The sequence below is a fragment of the Echeneis naucrates genome, chromosome 2, assembly GCF_900963305.1.
Source record: "Echeneis naucrates chromosome 2, fEcheNa1.1, whole genome shotgun sequence".
Taxonomy (NCBI): Eukaryota; Metazoa; Chordata; class Actinopteri; order Carangiformes; family Echeneidae; genus Echeneis; species Echeneis naucrates.
The window spans coordinates 13,236,759-13,254,713 of NC_042512.1; the positions used below are offsets into that span (position 1 = coordinate 13,236,759).

General features: G+C 44.1%; 1 protein-coding gene across 1 annotated transcript in view; it reads left to right on the forward strand.

Moving 5' to 3' along the window:
• tns1a (tensin 1a) overlaps positions 1 to 17,955 on the forward strand; it is a 66,810-nt gene that overhangs the window by 2,266 nt on the left and 46,589 nt on the right. The window contains exons 2-3 of the mRNA XM_029515528.1: positions 14,561 to 14,675; positions 16,977 to 17,014. Of these exons, the coding sequence (XP_029371388.1) occupies positions 14,561 to 14,675; positions 16,977 to 17,014 (153 nt within the window). The remainder of the gene's footprint in view (positions 1 to 14,560; positions 14,676 to 16,976; positions 17,015 to 17,955) is intronic.

The window sequence follows — 17,955 nt, forward strand, 5'->3', positions numbered from 1 at the left end:
ATCTGTCTCCAGCTGCAGCACCACAGCTGGTCACGTGACCGACTGGGAGGTGAAAGTGGAGAGGTAAGGCTGCGTGTCTCTCCTCCAAGGACTGCCCTGAGGTGTTTAGTTTCCATGGCAACGGGGCTCAAGCGGCAGTTCCTGCACGAAAGGGCCGGGTTTCTACAGGCGATGGGTTGGGGAACATTGTCGGCGTGGCGTGTTCGGCTGTGAATGGGTGGTGGTTTTGTGAGAAAGAGAGAGGAGCAGCAGCAGCAGTGATGCTGTGTAAAGGTTTTCTCCATGCGTGTTACTATGTTGACACTGTTGTGCTACAATGGAAAGGGGAGCCGTCTCTTCTCCCCTGCCATCCTCGCATCCTCCCTCCTTATCTGATTCTCTTCTTTGAATGAATTAAATCTCTCCTTTTATTCCCTTTCCTTTTCTTTCCTTCCCTCCTCTCTCCTTTCCTCACCCTTTGTTTACTCTCCTCCCTTCTGTGTATGGCGTTTACTTGCTCCTCTATTCATTTAACTAATGTCCCCCCGGGCAGTCAATTCACATCAGGCAGTACTGCAGACAGCCAAAAGACAAGAGGCTGATGGGAAACCTGTCCACTGAATGGCTCCTTATTCTTTCCCTCTAGATTGCCTCTCTAGCATATGCATGAAAACTCCATTCATTGCTCATTGTATTTATCACATGCTCCCAGCTTACCTTTCACGCTGAGAAATATTGGCTGGCTGTACTGAGCAGCGTGCAGGTACCGTGCCCAGAGAATTGCAGACTTCCACCCTGAATGGCTCAGTGTATTCTGGGCTGGCATTCAACATGATGGATGCTTTGTTATTCTAGCATTAAAGCTTTAATGTGATGGATTCTCCAGCGACAGAAGAGCAGACTCAAGAGTCCATGGGAAAGACTCGTCTTTTTCTCTTCTCTTCTCATCTCCTCTCATCTTTTCTCTTTTCTTCTCAAAATGTTTGAAGATGTTGGTTAGGGTGTGTTTGTGCTGGTGGAGCTGGTGATCAAATGTCACTTTCTCTGTGCATTTGTCAGTGTATGTGCATGCATGTGAAAGTTTCCCCAACCTTTAAATATGTACAGGACACTGCTAACATCATTATTCTTGGTGAATACAATTCTGGGGCAAAGTGAAGGTGCAAGTATGTGTGTATTTGTGCCTGTCAGGATGCCTGTGTGTTTTCAGTGAGCTCCGGCATGTTGCCTTGGGAATAAGGGAATAAGACCCTGACCTCACTGTGCAAAAATGTTGTGCTGAGAAAATACACCAGTCCCAATAGCAGCTCCCAAAATCAATGCTTTTTGCAGATAGTAAAGTATCACTTAAATGGCTATTCTGGCTCCATCCAGTGACAAAAAAAAACTGCATAAGCTGTACATGTGGACACACAAGAACACTGCAGAGAGTCTGAGGGTTGGTTGGAGGCCACTAGAGGCTGCTAGCAACCCAGTTTAGACCAGCTGGCTGCAGAGGGAGAGCTGTCATGTATCGAATCTTAGCACCGAATCAACAGAAAACAACAGTTCAGGAGCTAACAGGACGACCTCTGCGCAGCCAGCAGCCTTTCCCCAGTGTGTCCACGCTGTGCTTTGCTTACTTTATGTTAATAAAGTTCACACAGTGGCAGGAACACACACACAAACACACAGAGATTATGTGTCAAGTTAGCCTATGGATCGGGTTATCTGTAACAGTGGAAGTGATGGAGTGCAGCAGGGATCAATACAGGGTGTTTTCTCAAAATGAATTGGCTCTTAGCCCTTTATGGATCAGACTGTGGAGTGATGTAATGTGTCCGCACTGCTGATATAATGTTGATTCAGTGCTGTACTTCATATAGATGTACACATGCATGTAGCAATCCCTCACACATGGCTCAGAAATGCGCACACTCACAGAGGAGGGGAAGATGTGGGACATATGGAAGTTATGCAGGGAAGTTTAAAAAAAAAAAAAAAGTGCTGATTTGAACCTATATCATCAATTTTATGAAGCACCACTCCAAGCAGCCAACATAGAGATGGAAACTTTAAAATTGGAAAGAGAAAGACTTGTGGAATTAATTATTGTAATTAAACTAGGGAACTAACTGAAATTGCACTTTGGCATATACACTGGAAGGAAGGACTCATTATCATAACCAGCCAATTAAGTGTCCAAGCGGTTCAAAATGTGGAGGCAGGGAGAGAGAGATGCTGCTGATTTGCATTTTGGATAAGGTCGGATCCAGGAGTTGTACTTATATTACTACGTCAAGGTATCTCTACATTTCATACTGACCTGACCTTTTTGATCTTGCATGGAGAATACAAAATTGCTTTTGTACCTCTGGAAGTGATTCAAAAGATTCAGGTCAAATAGTTTCAAAGTAAAAGCAACAAATTTGTGAAATATGGATGTTCATATGCAGGAGGACCTTTCTTTGGGGTGTGCCCCACTGTATATGAACAGCGATGAGCTCGTCACCCCCTCAACTTCTACCTGTTTTTTCACAGTTTGTCCGCCGCATCACAGCAGCTGGCGAGGGCTGTAAATATTTGGAAGGAAGTCTGGGCACGGGAAGGGGCTGCCATTGAAAAATTGAAGTAACATTAGCGCAGACATGAGCGAGCATGCTTGCAGAAGAGGTGGAGGGGAAGAGAGATGAGGTATGCAACGCATGGAGGCAAAAGGGGTGGAGGGTGGTCAATGAATAGAGTATGTGTGTGTGAGGGGAAAGGAGGGACTAACAAGGATCATTTGAGGAGAGGGGAGAAAAATAAAGGCCAGGACTCACCTCCCCCCTTTCCTCCATGGAATGAAGTTACCACACTTGGAGAAGGACGGAGAGGTAGGCAGAAGAGAGCGAGTGAACAAGAGAGAGAGAGAGAGAAGCAGCAGTGGAGGAGGTAGAGCAAGCAAGAGAGAGAGAGAGAGGGAGCTCAGATGAGGGAGACTGACTAAGGCCATCAGAGAACGAAAACGAGAACAGCATTCCCTTTCCCACCCTGTGTGCACCTCGCAAGTCTGACATGGATCTGCTTCACCAAAGTCCGTGCGGGACCGCCGGGAATTTCAGGGAATACTGCAGATTTCAGCCTTGAATCTCGGGTGGCACATTTTTTTTTTTTTTTTTTTAGGTTTCTTTTTTGTTTATTTGCACTTCCAGAATGCCCTCTGTCTCTCTGTCTCTACCCTCCGCTCTGGCAGGAAGGGCCAGGACGTGGGTTTGCCTCTCCTGCATGTTTTGGGTAAGACATCAACATCAGGGACGTCTACAAGTTTGTGGGTCAGTCACATCAACATCATCTTGGATAAAGATTTTCAGTGGCCGGCTCAATAGGGTTTTTTTTTTTTTCTCACACTTCTAAGTTACCATCCATGATGATGTCAAGTGGGAAGTCATGTTTATGCATGAGGGGAACCCTTCATGGTCACGTAATGTGGTTGGTGGAGTTTATAGATTTGGCTGGAATCTTGTTCAGAGTTGCAAACTTTGCAAATCTCGAACGCCGCCTGAAAAGAATCTGCATGTTTGGTTCTTCCGCTGACGTGTTTCGAGTCTTGGTCACGACAGGTCAAGTGGCTTTCCCGTTTCTCGCGTCATGAACTGAATAGGTGCAGCAGCACCAGGAGCGAAGCTACAGCAGTCTGCTCCGTTCCGTGACGTGGGGAAGGCTAATCTAGTTGACTGCTCTGTGGCGTCTTGCATCGGTGTGTTCTTGCGTCAAGTCCATGCGGCCTCAGCTCGAGAGCTATTTCTGGTTTTCTCCTGTATAATTTAATCTGCTGCTGCTCACTTCTCTTCCTATCTGGGACTGACTGAGTGTGTCAGGAACAGGGGGCTTTCCAAACAGCATCTTGGTTAAGAAAGGGAAAGAAAGAGTCAGGCAGTCACGGCAGCAACCCCTCCACCCCTTCCCTCCGGGCCAGCACAAAGTTGTTTGATGAATTGGGAATGTGAATAGGGCAGAATAAGCCTCAGACCGACCATCCTATACATGTGAAATACGCAATGTGTCTTCGAAGATGCTCTTCAGTTTTATCATCAAATCAATGAAAAACTGGGGCTTTTGGGGGGTTTTTTTAGGCGCTTTTTATGCTCTTCCCTCCTGCACAGAACTGGAGAGAAGGTATCGGTGGATTTATTACTGTTTTTGTTGTATAACGTATACAGAGTGTGTAATGATGACACCCAAGTGTTAAACGAAGCATCTGTCCTACTTTTCTCTGGCTTGCAGTGGAGGAGAGAAGCTATTTAGAAGTCAGGGGAAAGAGGCAGGGTGGAGGGAAAGCAGTCAGACATTTGGATGTCCAGATGCAAGGCCTCCAACCCTACATTATCACCTTTCAGACTGACAACAGCAAGAGATGAATGAGAGGGAGAGGCACGTCATGAGGTGTGACATCAGCGCGGAGAAGCTGAGTGACGTGTGAGGAGGGTGTTCTAAGAAAGCTCCTCAAATACACGCCGTTAATAATTTATCAGCCGTGCACGCAGGGAGAGAGTATTAGATTTGACATGCTGACGGAAACAGCCACAAACGCGAGGCTAGTTCCTACAGCACTGGCCAAATACTCCTGTGAGCTCATTACCGCCCTACAATATGCTCAGCAGCTCTGCCACGAATAACAACAACTGTTATTTTGACACAACGGCGCGATGATTTTTCGCATTCGCTGAAGAATTTTGTGAGTGTTTGCCGGAGTGGAGTTAAAAACCTGGGATTGTGTTCACACTATTCTCCAGTGTCAGACTACAGACCAGCCACTTTCTGTTTCATCCTTCTGTCTCTCTTTAAGCATGAAATAGTGCAAAGTAACAGTTCAATTGTGGCTGCTTCTCTTGCTTTGACATTGCCTTTTTTTTTTGAACATTGCAAACTTACTTTGCTCTTTTCAAGGTTCAATCTGTCATTGTGGACATGATGGACATATTTGCATGCAATACACACTGAGCGACAACAAGCATTTGTCAGCCTTTTACATTTTCTCACATGAATATGTTATAGACAACGTTGACACCACCAAACATGTAACTTTACTCCAGCGTTGCATAGCCAGTCTAAAACAAATATCAGTTTGTTGATCTTATTTAAACTGCGGATTTATTTCGTTGTTACTTACTCAAAATTAACCAAGAAACTTTCATATTACTGCGTATTATAAGTGAGCTCCACTGATTTTGGAAACAAATGTCAGCTTACTTTTCACAGGGAGTTCTTGTGAAAGGTCTGGGTGATGTCATCGGGGTTATGTCAGACCAGCAGATAATTGGTAACTGGTCTGGGAGATGCCTAATCCTTAATAGGAAGCGTGTGCTAAAAACTGGGATGTTGGAGTTGGAAGCATGTGGGCATTTTCCAGACTGAGAGCAATGAATAAAAGGTGCTGCCATGTGGCATTGTGGGAAATGTAGGCCCAACTGAGCTTGACTGAACAGCAGGACACAGCTGCCTTTATTTTATCAATTTGGACCACCATTTCTTTTTTTTTTTTTTTTTTTTTCTTTCATCAATCTTGCACCTTTATGCCTAATGGAAGTTCAGTGCTATATCTTCATGGTATCCCCTTATGGTGGGATACTTTGGTGGTTGATTTTATGTTCAAGGAGGTAAAACATTATTTTCTCGTAATTTTACAGTGAATTCATGAATATTCTTCTTTATGGGTCAGTTTTAATCACAGCAGCCAAACTCTCAAGGATATGGTGGCCATCGTTGAATCAACTGAAGTAGCCTCATTAATGCGATGTGTCTCCTTAAATAGCTGCGCATTCAACTATGGCTGCTTCTTGTTCATGTTGGTCAGCGTTTGGCTTTTGTGGTTTATTTGACGGCTAGGCTGATCAAAAACGGCTTCCCTGTTCAGGCCTTGTCAAATCCAGTACAAGAACGCTGAAATGCTGTAAGCCAAGATGTATGCTAGATCCATCATGTCTTCGGTTGTCTAACAGAGTCCCTTATTGACTGGACAGAATCCCCTGAGAGCTCTGAAAATCAATCAGGCTTTGATTGGCCTGTTACTGCCTGCCACACCTCTGCATGTCACCTCCATATGAGAGTGTCTCTTGTTTCCATTTGTATCTCCCGTGTGGCCCAGGAATGCCGTCTCGCCCCTGCTAGAAGGGTGTATCTGTTAGCCATGCCTGGTGAATGGCTCGCGTTGAGTGAGGAGATTAATCTGAGTGATGAATCTGTAACTGCGTCTCGATGTGCGGCCGCAGCCTCGTCACCGTCCGTCTACTTTCAAAGAACAAGCTCTCCTTCTCCAGCTGGTTTGAGGAGTGTCATTCCAAAGTTGTGGAAACAAATGTCAGTATTTCCTTTTTTTTTTTTTTTGTGCGAGAAAGCTACTTACTTGGACGAGGCAGCATGTTTCAGGTTTATCTTTCTTCTTTTTTTCTTTTATACGAATAGAGAGAGGCAAATTTCTGTTATATTAAAAATAAAAACAGAAAATATGCTCAACTTATGTATCTAATTAGGGGCTGTTTGTGAAGCACTGAGCAACACGAAAGGTCAAATGCTCTCACAAGCCTTCATCGGGGACTGTTTTATTTGAGGTTATGACCTACTGGAGGAAACGCCGTCCAAATTTTCTCTTCTATTTTGAGGTTTTGAGAAAAAAATAATAAAATTATATATATATGTGTGTGTGTATATATATATATATATATATATATACATATATATATGAAGAGAAATGCTGCCTTTTTACAGCATGTAATAAAAGTGGTGATGATATTTGTAGCTGTGATGATGATGTCCACCTCCAAACGACATGAAACTGCACTCAGAGCTAGTTTGAGTTTACAGCCTCCAAAGGGACCTCCTGTCCTCTTCCGCCGCCGCACAGGCTGCCTGACCGCCGTCAGAGATATCACCAACTCTCAGCGGAGCTTCCTCCGTGCTCTCGCTCCATCTCACCAGTGCATCTGCGGATATGTATCCTCTGAGAGTCCGGCCATCGCTCTGGCTAAACAATGCTCGATGTATCTCTGATCAGGTGATTTATATTCGATGTGACCGGATGCTTCCCTGCGGGCCCCCGGCGCTGCCACCAGCCGGCCTGTGACCCAGCTTCAGCACACATCCCCTGGGCTCTGTGTGCTGCTCCACCGCTACTCCTCATACCCAAGTCTGGCGCTCAGCCCACGTATTTTAGCAGATGCTCATCATATACTGTATATTGCTGAGTTCAGTATAATTGATAAGAAACTTGTTAATTCATATTTTGACTTTATTTTCTGAACAGTTTTAGACATTCAGTCTTTTTCAGTTATTGCTCAATGCGTAGGGCAGCACGGCAGTACAGCGCTGTTGCCTCACAACAACTAGGTTGTGGGTTCGGTTCCCGGCCCGAGGCCTTTCTGCGTGGAGTTTGCATGTTCCTCACTCCCTCCACCCAAAGACATCATGTTTGGGTTAATTGGTGACTCTAAATTGTCCGTAGGTCTGAGTGTGAGCGTGAGTGGTTGTTGGTCTCTGTCCGTCCCTGTGTGTTGGCCCTCTGATGGACTGGTGATCTGACCGCTCTCGCCCAGTGATAGCTGGGATTGGCTCCAACCCCCCCCCCCCCCCCCCCATGACCCAGAAACAGATAAGCGGTAGAAGATGAATGAATGCTCATTTTGTTGATGAATCAATCAGTCGATTGATTGATTGATTTATTTTTTCTTGAAACAACTCATCTTCATGGGTGTTTCTGTTATTTTGTCCACCTTTATGTTGTGCTGCACCAGCAGAGTAAGCTGGAAACTGCAAAGCTTTACATGGAAACACAACCACACAACACCTGCTGCGGTGTAACGCTGGGGGACGGACAACCTGGTTATAATCTCCATTTCAAAGTCTGTACTTGTGCGTTGTTTTCGTCCTCCCTGGACTCACAGAGAGAGCCAATTAGCAAACACGGTGTTCTAAGTTCATTAGCAACTGACTAATGATCATAAGCGACTTAGACTTCATGATCATCGCTCATTGATCTTCGTGTCTCTCAGTCGTCATCTGGTATTGATCACATCTCAAGCTCGCACAAGCAATATAACAACAGCGTCCTCATGTGCGCGCACACGCGTGCCGACAAACGCATGTGTTCACAGGTTGATTTGATGCATTTGAGGTAGTTAGTACTTAACACATGCAGCATTGCTCCTCAGTCTGCTGATACTTGGAGGAGGAATTTACTGCAACCTGGCAACTGGCCTACAGGGTCAGACTGCTGGGATCAGCTCAATTCTGCGCCGTAAATAAAACATAATGAACTGGTGTGTATATGTTCTTGTGGACTGATCCCATGATGGATGGATGTGGAAAGGGAGAGAACTGAGTTGTATTGGTGTCTGAAAAATTGAAAAAGTTCCGATCGATGTGTGGAATTTTTGATTTGTGTGTCATGTTTTGTGATGCTCATGTTGATTCCCAAGAGTGAGTGTCCCTGTGGGTGAGATAGAAACAGCCTGCTTGACGCGCTTTACTGTGATCGGGGGTACTTCTGCTCTGCCAATCATGATGTGCCCATAATCACAGTGAAGGAGGCCCCTCGGGGGTTATAACCAGAACAATCTCTCTCATTCTCTTATTTTCCCATCTGCTAAGAAAGTGTTCGTAAATGGAGTTCCATAGGAAAGCACCTCAATCAACCTCGGAGTCTTGGCTTAGTTTAGGAGTCTTTTAGGTTGCCATATTTTTCTTGACCTGGTGAAACAAACACAATTTGGCAGCGCAGTTCGTCCTATTCGACCTTATAAATAAGTCCAATCTGTTTTAATGTGCACATAATCCTTTTAATCCCGATAGCTTTTCTCATAGAGATAAAAATTTGACCGCAATTGAGAGAAACAGGAGGAAATATTAGACTTGGTTGAGAGAATCTGTCCCCATCCGTCTTTCTTTACCCATAAACCAAAAGGAAGTCCATCACTCTGGTATAACTTCCATGTATGTATGAAAACTGCTTTGTCGGATAGGAAAATGTATGAAACATGGAAATATTGACACGTAATAATACTACGAGTATCACTCTGGTTCTTTGTCTCCACTTTGTTTTGTGTTTCTCATTCTTGCTTTCTCTCTCTCTTTCTCACAAAGGCGTCCTTTGTTGCTGACAGAATTTCAATTTGGTGGAAATTGAAAGCAGGTGTGGCTCAGTGTTTTCGTCTCAAGGGGGCGCAGGACTTTTCTCTCTTCCCGGCCTGTTACTTTCTGTGGGGCCTGTTCTTCATGCTCAACTTCACTGAGTCATGATGTCCAGTGTTTGGGCTGGTCTTGGCATGCTTTGTCGTTGTCCTTTATTTATTTATTTTATTTTTTGACCTGGGTGACTCATTCGCTCCCTCTCTTCATCTCATCCATCAGCCAGGTTGTCCCTCATCCAGGAAAAGCACTTCTTACGAAGTGGATCTTAAACAGACAACATGCAAAAGAGGAAAATCTAGACGTAGTGTCTCAGATTCCTTGCTGGTGAAAAACAGTTTTCTAAAAAGTAACTAAAAAGAAGGACGTGATCGTTTTTCTTAACTCTAAACAGTGAAATGCTTCCCACTTCTACCTTTAATCTCCAAAGGCCTTTATTTAACGCACAAACGGTTTCTATGAGACAGTTATTGCACATCAGGGGACACTTGATTAATGGACAACAGTTTGTGTCAAATTACACCATTATGCAAAATGACGCTGCAGCCTCCATCTTTACTCCATCGTGCCCCCCTTTGTGTTTTTAAACGGTGCGTCCAATTCATGCGGGAAGACTTTCCTTTGACTGCGTTGTAAGTGGATCCACATGTGGAGTTTTACATCAGAGAACACATGTGGAAGTTTGAAGCTGGAAGCTTGTGTTGATACGTGTGTGCGAGAGCCATGTGGATTTGGATGTCTGGGGCCCGGTGCCAGATGTGGCCACTAAAAATGCACCTGGCTAAAACCGGAAGCCCTGACTGCAAACATTTACCCTTCTTTACTGAGACTGTCTGCGCTTGACAGGGCGCGTACGGTCAAAAGCTAATTCACTTTAGCTGAAAAAATGCAGAAAACCATAGCAAGCTGTTGTTTACCTTCAAGACAATGTGTTTTCATTCATGTGTTGGCAAACCCCTCTTTGCAGTTTCAGGATTTCACACAGGGTAGGCAACTTCAACATCATTTTTGAGCGGATGTTTGCTGACTGACTGAGCAACTCTTACTCTTTTTGTCGCTCTGTCGCATGCCTCCACTAACCCATGATCGAACTACATTTTGTGTTTATGCGCCGTATCATCCTCCATCAGAATGAATCTATACGTCCTTGATGCTCATGCACGGCTGGGCACATGTTTCTTTTAGGATCATTTGTATGTGCCAGAACTAATTTGTGTTTACGCATCAATTTTGAGCAGAAGGACAGAGGGGTGCCTTTGAAAGAGTCGTCTGTCTCCTCCCTTCCTCCCTTCCTCCCTTCCTTTTGCTTCCCCCTTCCTCGCGCATCTTGGCTCTAAGTGGGGTCGCGGTTGAGGTAGCGGAGTGATGCTTTTCATTAGCTAAGTGCAGCTGCGGGAGAGGAGCACAGAGCTTTGATTTACTGGGCCTGCTGTCTATATGCTTAGACACACACACCCCTTCTCTCCTCTCCCTCCATCCCTGGCTCCCCGACTGTTCACTCCCCCCCTTTTTTTCTGTCCATCCCCACTTTTCCCGTACTTCTCTTTTAATCTCTCTGCACATTTCCCTCCCCGTTATCTCTCCCCTGGGAGTCTTCTCCTAACACCACACCGTGCTTGTGATTTTTTTTTTTTCAGTTTCCATGTCTGTTCGATCAGCACCCTCAAAAGTGACCCCAGTTTTCCATGATTGCAGATTTTCTAATCTGAGGAGCTTTAATATAACTGCTAATTATGTATGACGCGTTATCGAGCATAAAGCCATCCTTTTGGACATGAAAGAACATTTCCGCAATGTTTTCCTCAAAAAACACCACATTGTATTATATTGTATTGTACTTCTTCCATTTAATCTCATCTTTTGTTGTAAAATCAAATGCTACAGATGGAAATGCTTGCGTGAGTCTTGTCAGAGATTTCTGCAGAGAAAGGCCTGCTAACGAGTCTCCTGGATGTGCTTTTTGCTTTTCCCTGACAGGGTTCTGAACATCAGGGGTGGCCAATTGTTTTGTACTAGACCATAATCTGTCATGGATGATTAAGAATCTGATGGCGTCATTAGTGAGTCGCAGCCTACTAGCAAGCCTCAGGAACATGAAAGTGGGACTCAGTATGAGCCAATGAAACGATGAGGGTCATTTCCATTGTTGAAGGGACTGAGAGTGTGATCTCTCTCTCTTTCTTTTTGTTGATTACCTGCCATTTAAGCTGCTGAGGCCCCTTTCCCTCATAAATCCCAGACGCTACGTGGCAGCCATCCAAGAGGCATTTGCACTCCTGCTGTGGTGATACTCTCTGTGGGCCTGTGGGCCAAGGCATGCGTGTTTCTGTGTGTGTTTTCCCTCTCCTATTTTCTTTAATCCTACCTCATCCATCATTGTTTCACAGGACACACTGACCCAAGTTGCCGTGGCAGCCAGGTAACCATGGCACCTGTATGTGACACAGCTGGTTGCATCTGATTGGTTTAGCCAGTGGCTTTCTGCCAGGTCCTCTTTATCGTAAAGGCTGTGGAGCCGCATCAACGCACTTCAGCCAAGCCTGCGCTGCAAAACCTGCCCCTCTTATCGAGGTCTTTGGTCTCAGGTCTAATCTCAAACTCAGTTTTCTTTTTAGCAACAAAAGATGCTCCGTAACCTGAATTCAGATTTATTTTTCCTGTTTTTTTTGTTTTTTTTTGTTTTTTTTAACATGCATTGTGCATGTTTTTCTGGTAAGAGGAGAAACTAGGCGTCGAGAGTGATTAACAGGAATGCCAATATCTATTCACTCTTCTTTTTTTTTTTTCTTTTTTTTACCTTCTCAATTTGTTGTCGTTATCTCTTCATTCTGCAACATTTCACTCCATTTTCTGTTTCCTCCTGCGCCGTCTAACTCCTCCTTAATTTCCCGATCTCAGCATTCCTCCGAACATTATGATGGATGTCGGTCAGCTCAGCTTGCATCCCCTCACTTTAATGAAACTGTGTGTGGGAGAAATGTCTGTGGTATTAAACCTGAGCTGCTGTTCAGTACATCAACAAACACGTTGTTATTAATGAGATGGCTGTTAGTGCGGTGGTTAATTAAGTCTTTTGCAGGAATTATCAGCAGCCCTGTAGCATATTGTTGGTGTGAGGTTACCTGTTGTGATGTGCTGCGTCTGGCCCTGTGCAGCCAAGGTCAGCCTTGACTCCTCTCTGGAGCTCATGGGAGTGTTTCACAGTGTGACAAAAGCCATTAAGATTTAGGGAGATAGGGGAGCAAAAAAACGCTGAGAAATACACTTCTGTAAAAGCTCTGAGCCAAATTGACTGCAGCACATGAAAAGAGATGGAGAGGAGAGGAAGGGAGGGGGGCTTAAGAAAGTTGCCAGCAAAAACGAGCTGCGGGGCAACGAAGCAAAGGATTACACAGCCGACTCTTTCTTTCATTAGTGAGCCTCATCACACCTGAAAAGAGTATTAGTACAAGCAAGCTGTGGCTCTTGCGATGTACAGTAAAAGGATACAGGTGTTGGTAACTTTTGAAGCGAAATATGTGGCGGGGTTCGGATGAAACAGATATTGCAGCCTGAACATGCAAAATTAATCAAATCAAAGTTTTGCGATACCATTTCGCTTCAAATAAATTCAAAGAAATGTGCTTTAAATTTTGTGCCTGGTGAAAAGAAAAAATGTTGTTCTCGACAGAAGAGTTTAGATAGTTTAGATTTTAAAGAGTGAAACTTCTGAGAGGAAGAAAATGTGCTCTGTGTACGAAGACATTTCATTTGGTTCACCTTTGCTTTGACAGTGGATTTTATGTGAAAGTGGCATAAGGGCCATAATTGGATGCAATCACAGATAATTTGCTGGATTGGATGAATTAGCTTTAATTATTCCTCGAGGCACTCAAGTGTTTTTTTTTTTTTTTTTCTAGATGACAGCTGGAACAAGGTGTCTATAAAATACTGTTTTCACTAAAGAACACTGAGATTTACGGTCCCAACCCAGACTGGCCAAGCTGCACAAATACACAAAGGAAATGACATCAGTTAGGAGGACGTTCAGGTGGAGCTCAGGAGAGTTGAATCCACGAGGCTGTTTGTTTTCCTTGGCCTGACTTTGAGCTGCCCGACAAAGAAATGGGGGGAAAAAAAGCAGTTCTTGAATTTGTGCTGCCCTTTTTTTTTTTTTTTTTTTATGTATTTGACCTTTAGCTTGGGAAAATGTATCAGACTGCCCAGACAGCCCTGCACAGTCACATTAAATCTGATTACGCTGCATGTAAGCTCAACGTATGGGATGGAAAATACACCACCACAGGCCGAGCTATTACAAATGACAAATGTACCTTTTTTGACCCGTTTAATGCAGCGACACTGACTAATGTTCGCCTGCATGTCAGATGCATGTCCATTAGAATTGTTTTCTCATCGTCGTTATCCCATCAACAAGCAGCATGCATGCATCAGCTGCAGTCCCACCTTCATCTTTGTCATCATCACCGTCACCCTGGCCTGTATTTCATTGCCTTTGTTTTTCCAGAGTCAAAAAGGAGCGCACTCCCTTTTTGCTGCAGTTTCTGGAGCTGCTCTGTCCTCAGGCTGCAATGAAAAAATATCCACCATCCTTGACGACACAGAGTACAGTACACACACACACAGATAGACTCACACATCACACACACACACACACACACACAAACACACACACACACACAAACACATAGGCGAAAATCATTCCTAGAGTTTTTGAGGTTGTTGGCTGCTGTGAGGCTTTTTTCATTATTAATTAGTCATTTAATTAGAGGACTTCAAAGTGAAAACATCTTCTGCTGGTGTGCGGACTGTGTCAGTGTGCGTGTCTGTTTGTGTATAGTGTTATGAAAGCTATGAAAGTGTGTGAAAATGCAAATGTTTGTCTTTTGTCAAATTACACAAAAACTATATACAAAAACTACGCATGATATCGTCACGTCAGAAAGTGTGACAATATCATGCGTAGGTGTTTTCACGCTGCTACAATTTGGATAACTTGAAATGAGACTGCCATTCATGCTTATCCAACGATTATTTTTTTAGTTCAATCAAAATCAGAAAAATTACATTTTTCACATTTGTAAAGGAGAAACAAGTACATGTTTGACATACTCAAAAGAATTAATCTATTTTCAGTACTTACCTTGAATAAAGTATTTTATAATTTTTCCTAACTTTTCCCTGCCAAATAATAATAAAAAAAAAAAAGACAAAGAAAAACATCCAAAATAACAAAAGTGATCTGGTCAACTGAAACGAAATGCCATTAGAGGACGGCTCAAACCCCCATGTGCAGGCATAGACAAATATATTGTTGAATACCAAATGTGTTTCTATTGGCCGCGGACCCACTGGAATCAATTCAACACTTTTTGGAGTTTAGAAACAAGGACAGAAAAGTAATTCTCTCTCTCTCTCTCACTTCCTTCTCTTCCCTCAGCCCGACGAGCTGGAGGGCGTCCACACACACACCTTCAAGCTGAAGCCATTCAAGAAGGCCAAGAGCTGTGATATATGCAAGCAGGCCATCACCAAGGAGGGCCTCATCTGCAAAGGTGAGTTAAAAATCCAGGTCTGACTGAAATAAGATCTGCTCTCTATTGAGCTTAAAGCATGTTTAAAAGTGTTGTTAAACACACAAATGCAAAGATGTGTCGTCGTGGATGGGAATCTCTTGTCAGACCAATATGAAAATTGCAAAAAGTGTTGACCTTCACCTTTTCATTTATGAAATTATTTTCTATCTTATGTCAGAAAAAGAAATCATCATCAAAATGAATCGTGTTTAGTCCAGCCAAATAAAAACATCCCAGCTGCTTCTGGCAGCTGAAAAAGAGACATAAAGCTGCATCAGCTCCTGTCAGCAGAGGATTTTTCCGAGGAAAGGCCTCTCTGATATCAAGTTTTTTAGAACAGCAAATGTAGGTTAAATCACTGTTGTTCAATTTTTCATGGATTGCGCCACAATCCCAAAACTGCTACATCTTTCCTTTTCAGACTCCATCAGTCGTGCACGTCGCTCCCTCTTATTTGGCAGGATATGTTTGAGGACTGTATGTGTCTGCTGTTGCCTCTCTCGCTCTCAGCCCCAGCCTCCGTTATTCAGTCACATGTGTTCGATTCTAATTTTAGAAGATCTAAAGGTTTTTATTGTCACTCCAAGAAAAGTCCAGGGGACACTAACATTAGCATACTCCCGGGCAGCCTAACATTTCCTCTCCCACCATCTGTCTTTACACACTTTCACTCCCTCTGTCTTTCCTTCCCTTTTGAACTACAAACACAGACTTTTGCAGAGGCAGGGATGACAAACGCACACAGAAGCCCGCCAGTAGGAGAGCGGGGCCTGTATGGGGCTTTGGCTGAGGATTTGCTGTTAAAATTAGCATGGCTACTGTTGCTGCATTAGCCTAGATAAGAGGGAAATGGGGGGAGAGAGGGATGAGGGGCGGGGGGTAGAGCAAGGAAGGATAAAGAGAGAGAAATTGGGGTATTGGGGGATTGGGAAAATAGGCATGGAAGACAAAGGGATGTGAGCGCCGAAGGAAGCATAGGACAGTTACTTTCATCCATCTGCTCTGTTAAAATACAGGAGAGTAAATTCTAAAGTCATCCAGCTCAAAGCCGGGACAAACTGAAAGCCGACAGAAGCAGAATGTGCACGAACCTGCGCCCATGTCTTCATCATCTTTTCCCGTGGTGTGTGTTTAAAAGCAAACCAGGTTACCAGGAAGTGTTGCTAGGTGCCCCGCGGAAAGTCCACGTTGCTAGGGGGCTTGCGGTCAATAGATAACACGCATCCTGCTGCGTGTTTGTACAGATGCGTGCACGCATGCACCTGCACCTTCTGCTTATTTGCTGTTGGTGCTCAGGCCCCCTAAAGGGGTTCTGAAACGGTTCTGAAATGATTTTGGTCTCAATTTTTTTTTACGTCACAAAAACCTGGTGTTTTAACAGAGGTGTGCGGACTTTTTACATCCGCTTCCTCCATGTCAGCACAGTTTTCAGATTTTAAATCAGTTTAGACAGCTGCTCCTCCAGACTGGACAGACGAATAGTGAGACTTAAGATCATCTCCGCGCAATTACCAATCAGCTCTCCATTTATCACAATTACATCGGTTTACCGTCAGCAGTCTCCTTCTTCTGAAGACCACCCAGTGTTTCACCCCTCTCCCTGCCTGGCACCCACACACACACACACACATCTCAGTCATACCTTCATTATAACGTTAAGCAACAGAAATAAACACCTAACCTTAACCACTGCCAGTGCTTGACCCTGACAAAGGCCTTTGAGTTTGTGAGGACCAGCTGAAACGTTTGGCCCCTGCATCAATAGCACACATACACACAAATACACAAACCACACCAGGGGACCACAGAGGGTTGAGGGTCAAGTGTCGTACCTCCCCAGATGTCATGCCTGGAGGTCAACAAATCTAATTCAAACTTAAACCTCTTTCAGGTGGCACCCCCGCTCATAGTTTGACCCGTTTCAACAGATTTCATACCACGCTTTGTTTTGCTTTGCTTTGTTTTACATTTTAATTCACTTTTAAAGCTCAAAAGCTGAAATACTGACAATCAGCTGAATGGATGGATGTTTGCTTTATGTGGCCACTTGGGGGCAGCAACATAGCTTATTAGTACAACACACACACACACTGCACACTCAGCAGAATCGAGCAGTTCAGGCAGAAATATCGTCCTCCTTTGCTTTCTAAGAAGGATGCTTAGTCTTGCTCCTGCATTGATGTCATGCGGCTGTTGTGTGTGTGTGTGTGTTTTTCTGTTCAGTGAGCACTCTGTCCACCCCTGTCTGCCTGAATGATGTTTTCTCTCTTTTTCTTTCAGCTTGCAAGTTGTCCTGCCATAAAAAATGCGAAGTAAAGGTAAGATAGAAAGTCTTTTCGCCTTAAATCATAACATTTCCTCATTAATTGTCAAACATATGCCAGTATGTGCAAATTCATACTGATCAGTCTGATACACACATTTTAATGGGCACGAACACATTTCCGCCGCCTTTGATCCCAATCTGCAGTGGAAAAGGGAAACGTAAATGAGAAGGAAGGAAGAGAGGGAGGAAAAGGTGTGGGGGGAAAAGCGTAACAAGTCTATTCTTAGGGGTTTTTCCTTTTTCCCTTTTCCCCAAAGACATCACTGTGGCCAAATATTGCAGAGGAACAAAAGCTGTGTGTTCGCAAACCCATATGAGGAAAGAAATCTGCCGAATACCTCTAAAACCAGGCAAAGCCATTTGTGGTGGCAGTTGGGGGAATAATGAGGAGAGCCACAATCATGAGTCACTCACTCTGGTGGAGACAGACATTGGACAGAAAATGTTTTAAAGGAGGAGGAGCAAGAGGTGTGCGCCTGACATCAGAAATTGATGGGAAGGACTGAGAGTAATGTTAAAGGTTGTCAAAGCGTCTTTCATCCTGCCGATCCCAAACGTTTGTATTGGCTTTATCCAAAAAATAAATAAATAAATAAAAGCTTTGACTGCAGGAGACGTTCAAAGGCGACAGTGGATTTAGGCAGGCAGCGATGCTCCCCTCAGCTGACTCCATGCTGACCTTGAGCAGTAAATTTGTGCAATTTGCACAATAAGGCTGTCGCCAGCGGTTTGCAGTCCACCGGCCTCACTGCGCTAATTTTATTTCATGTGTTTATTATTCCAAGATGCCACAACTTCCCTTTCCTATGCCGCACAGGAACCAGAACATTTTCATGGTGGTGTTAAGTACATTTTATTATCAGGGTACCACCAGGATTAATGATTTCGACATGAGCGATGATGTGAGACAATAAGTATCCGGCCCACATGATC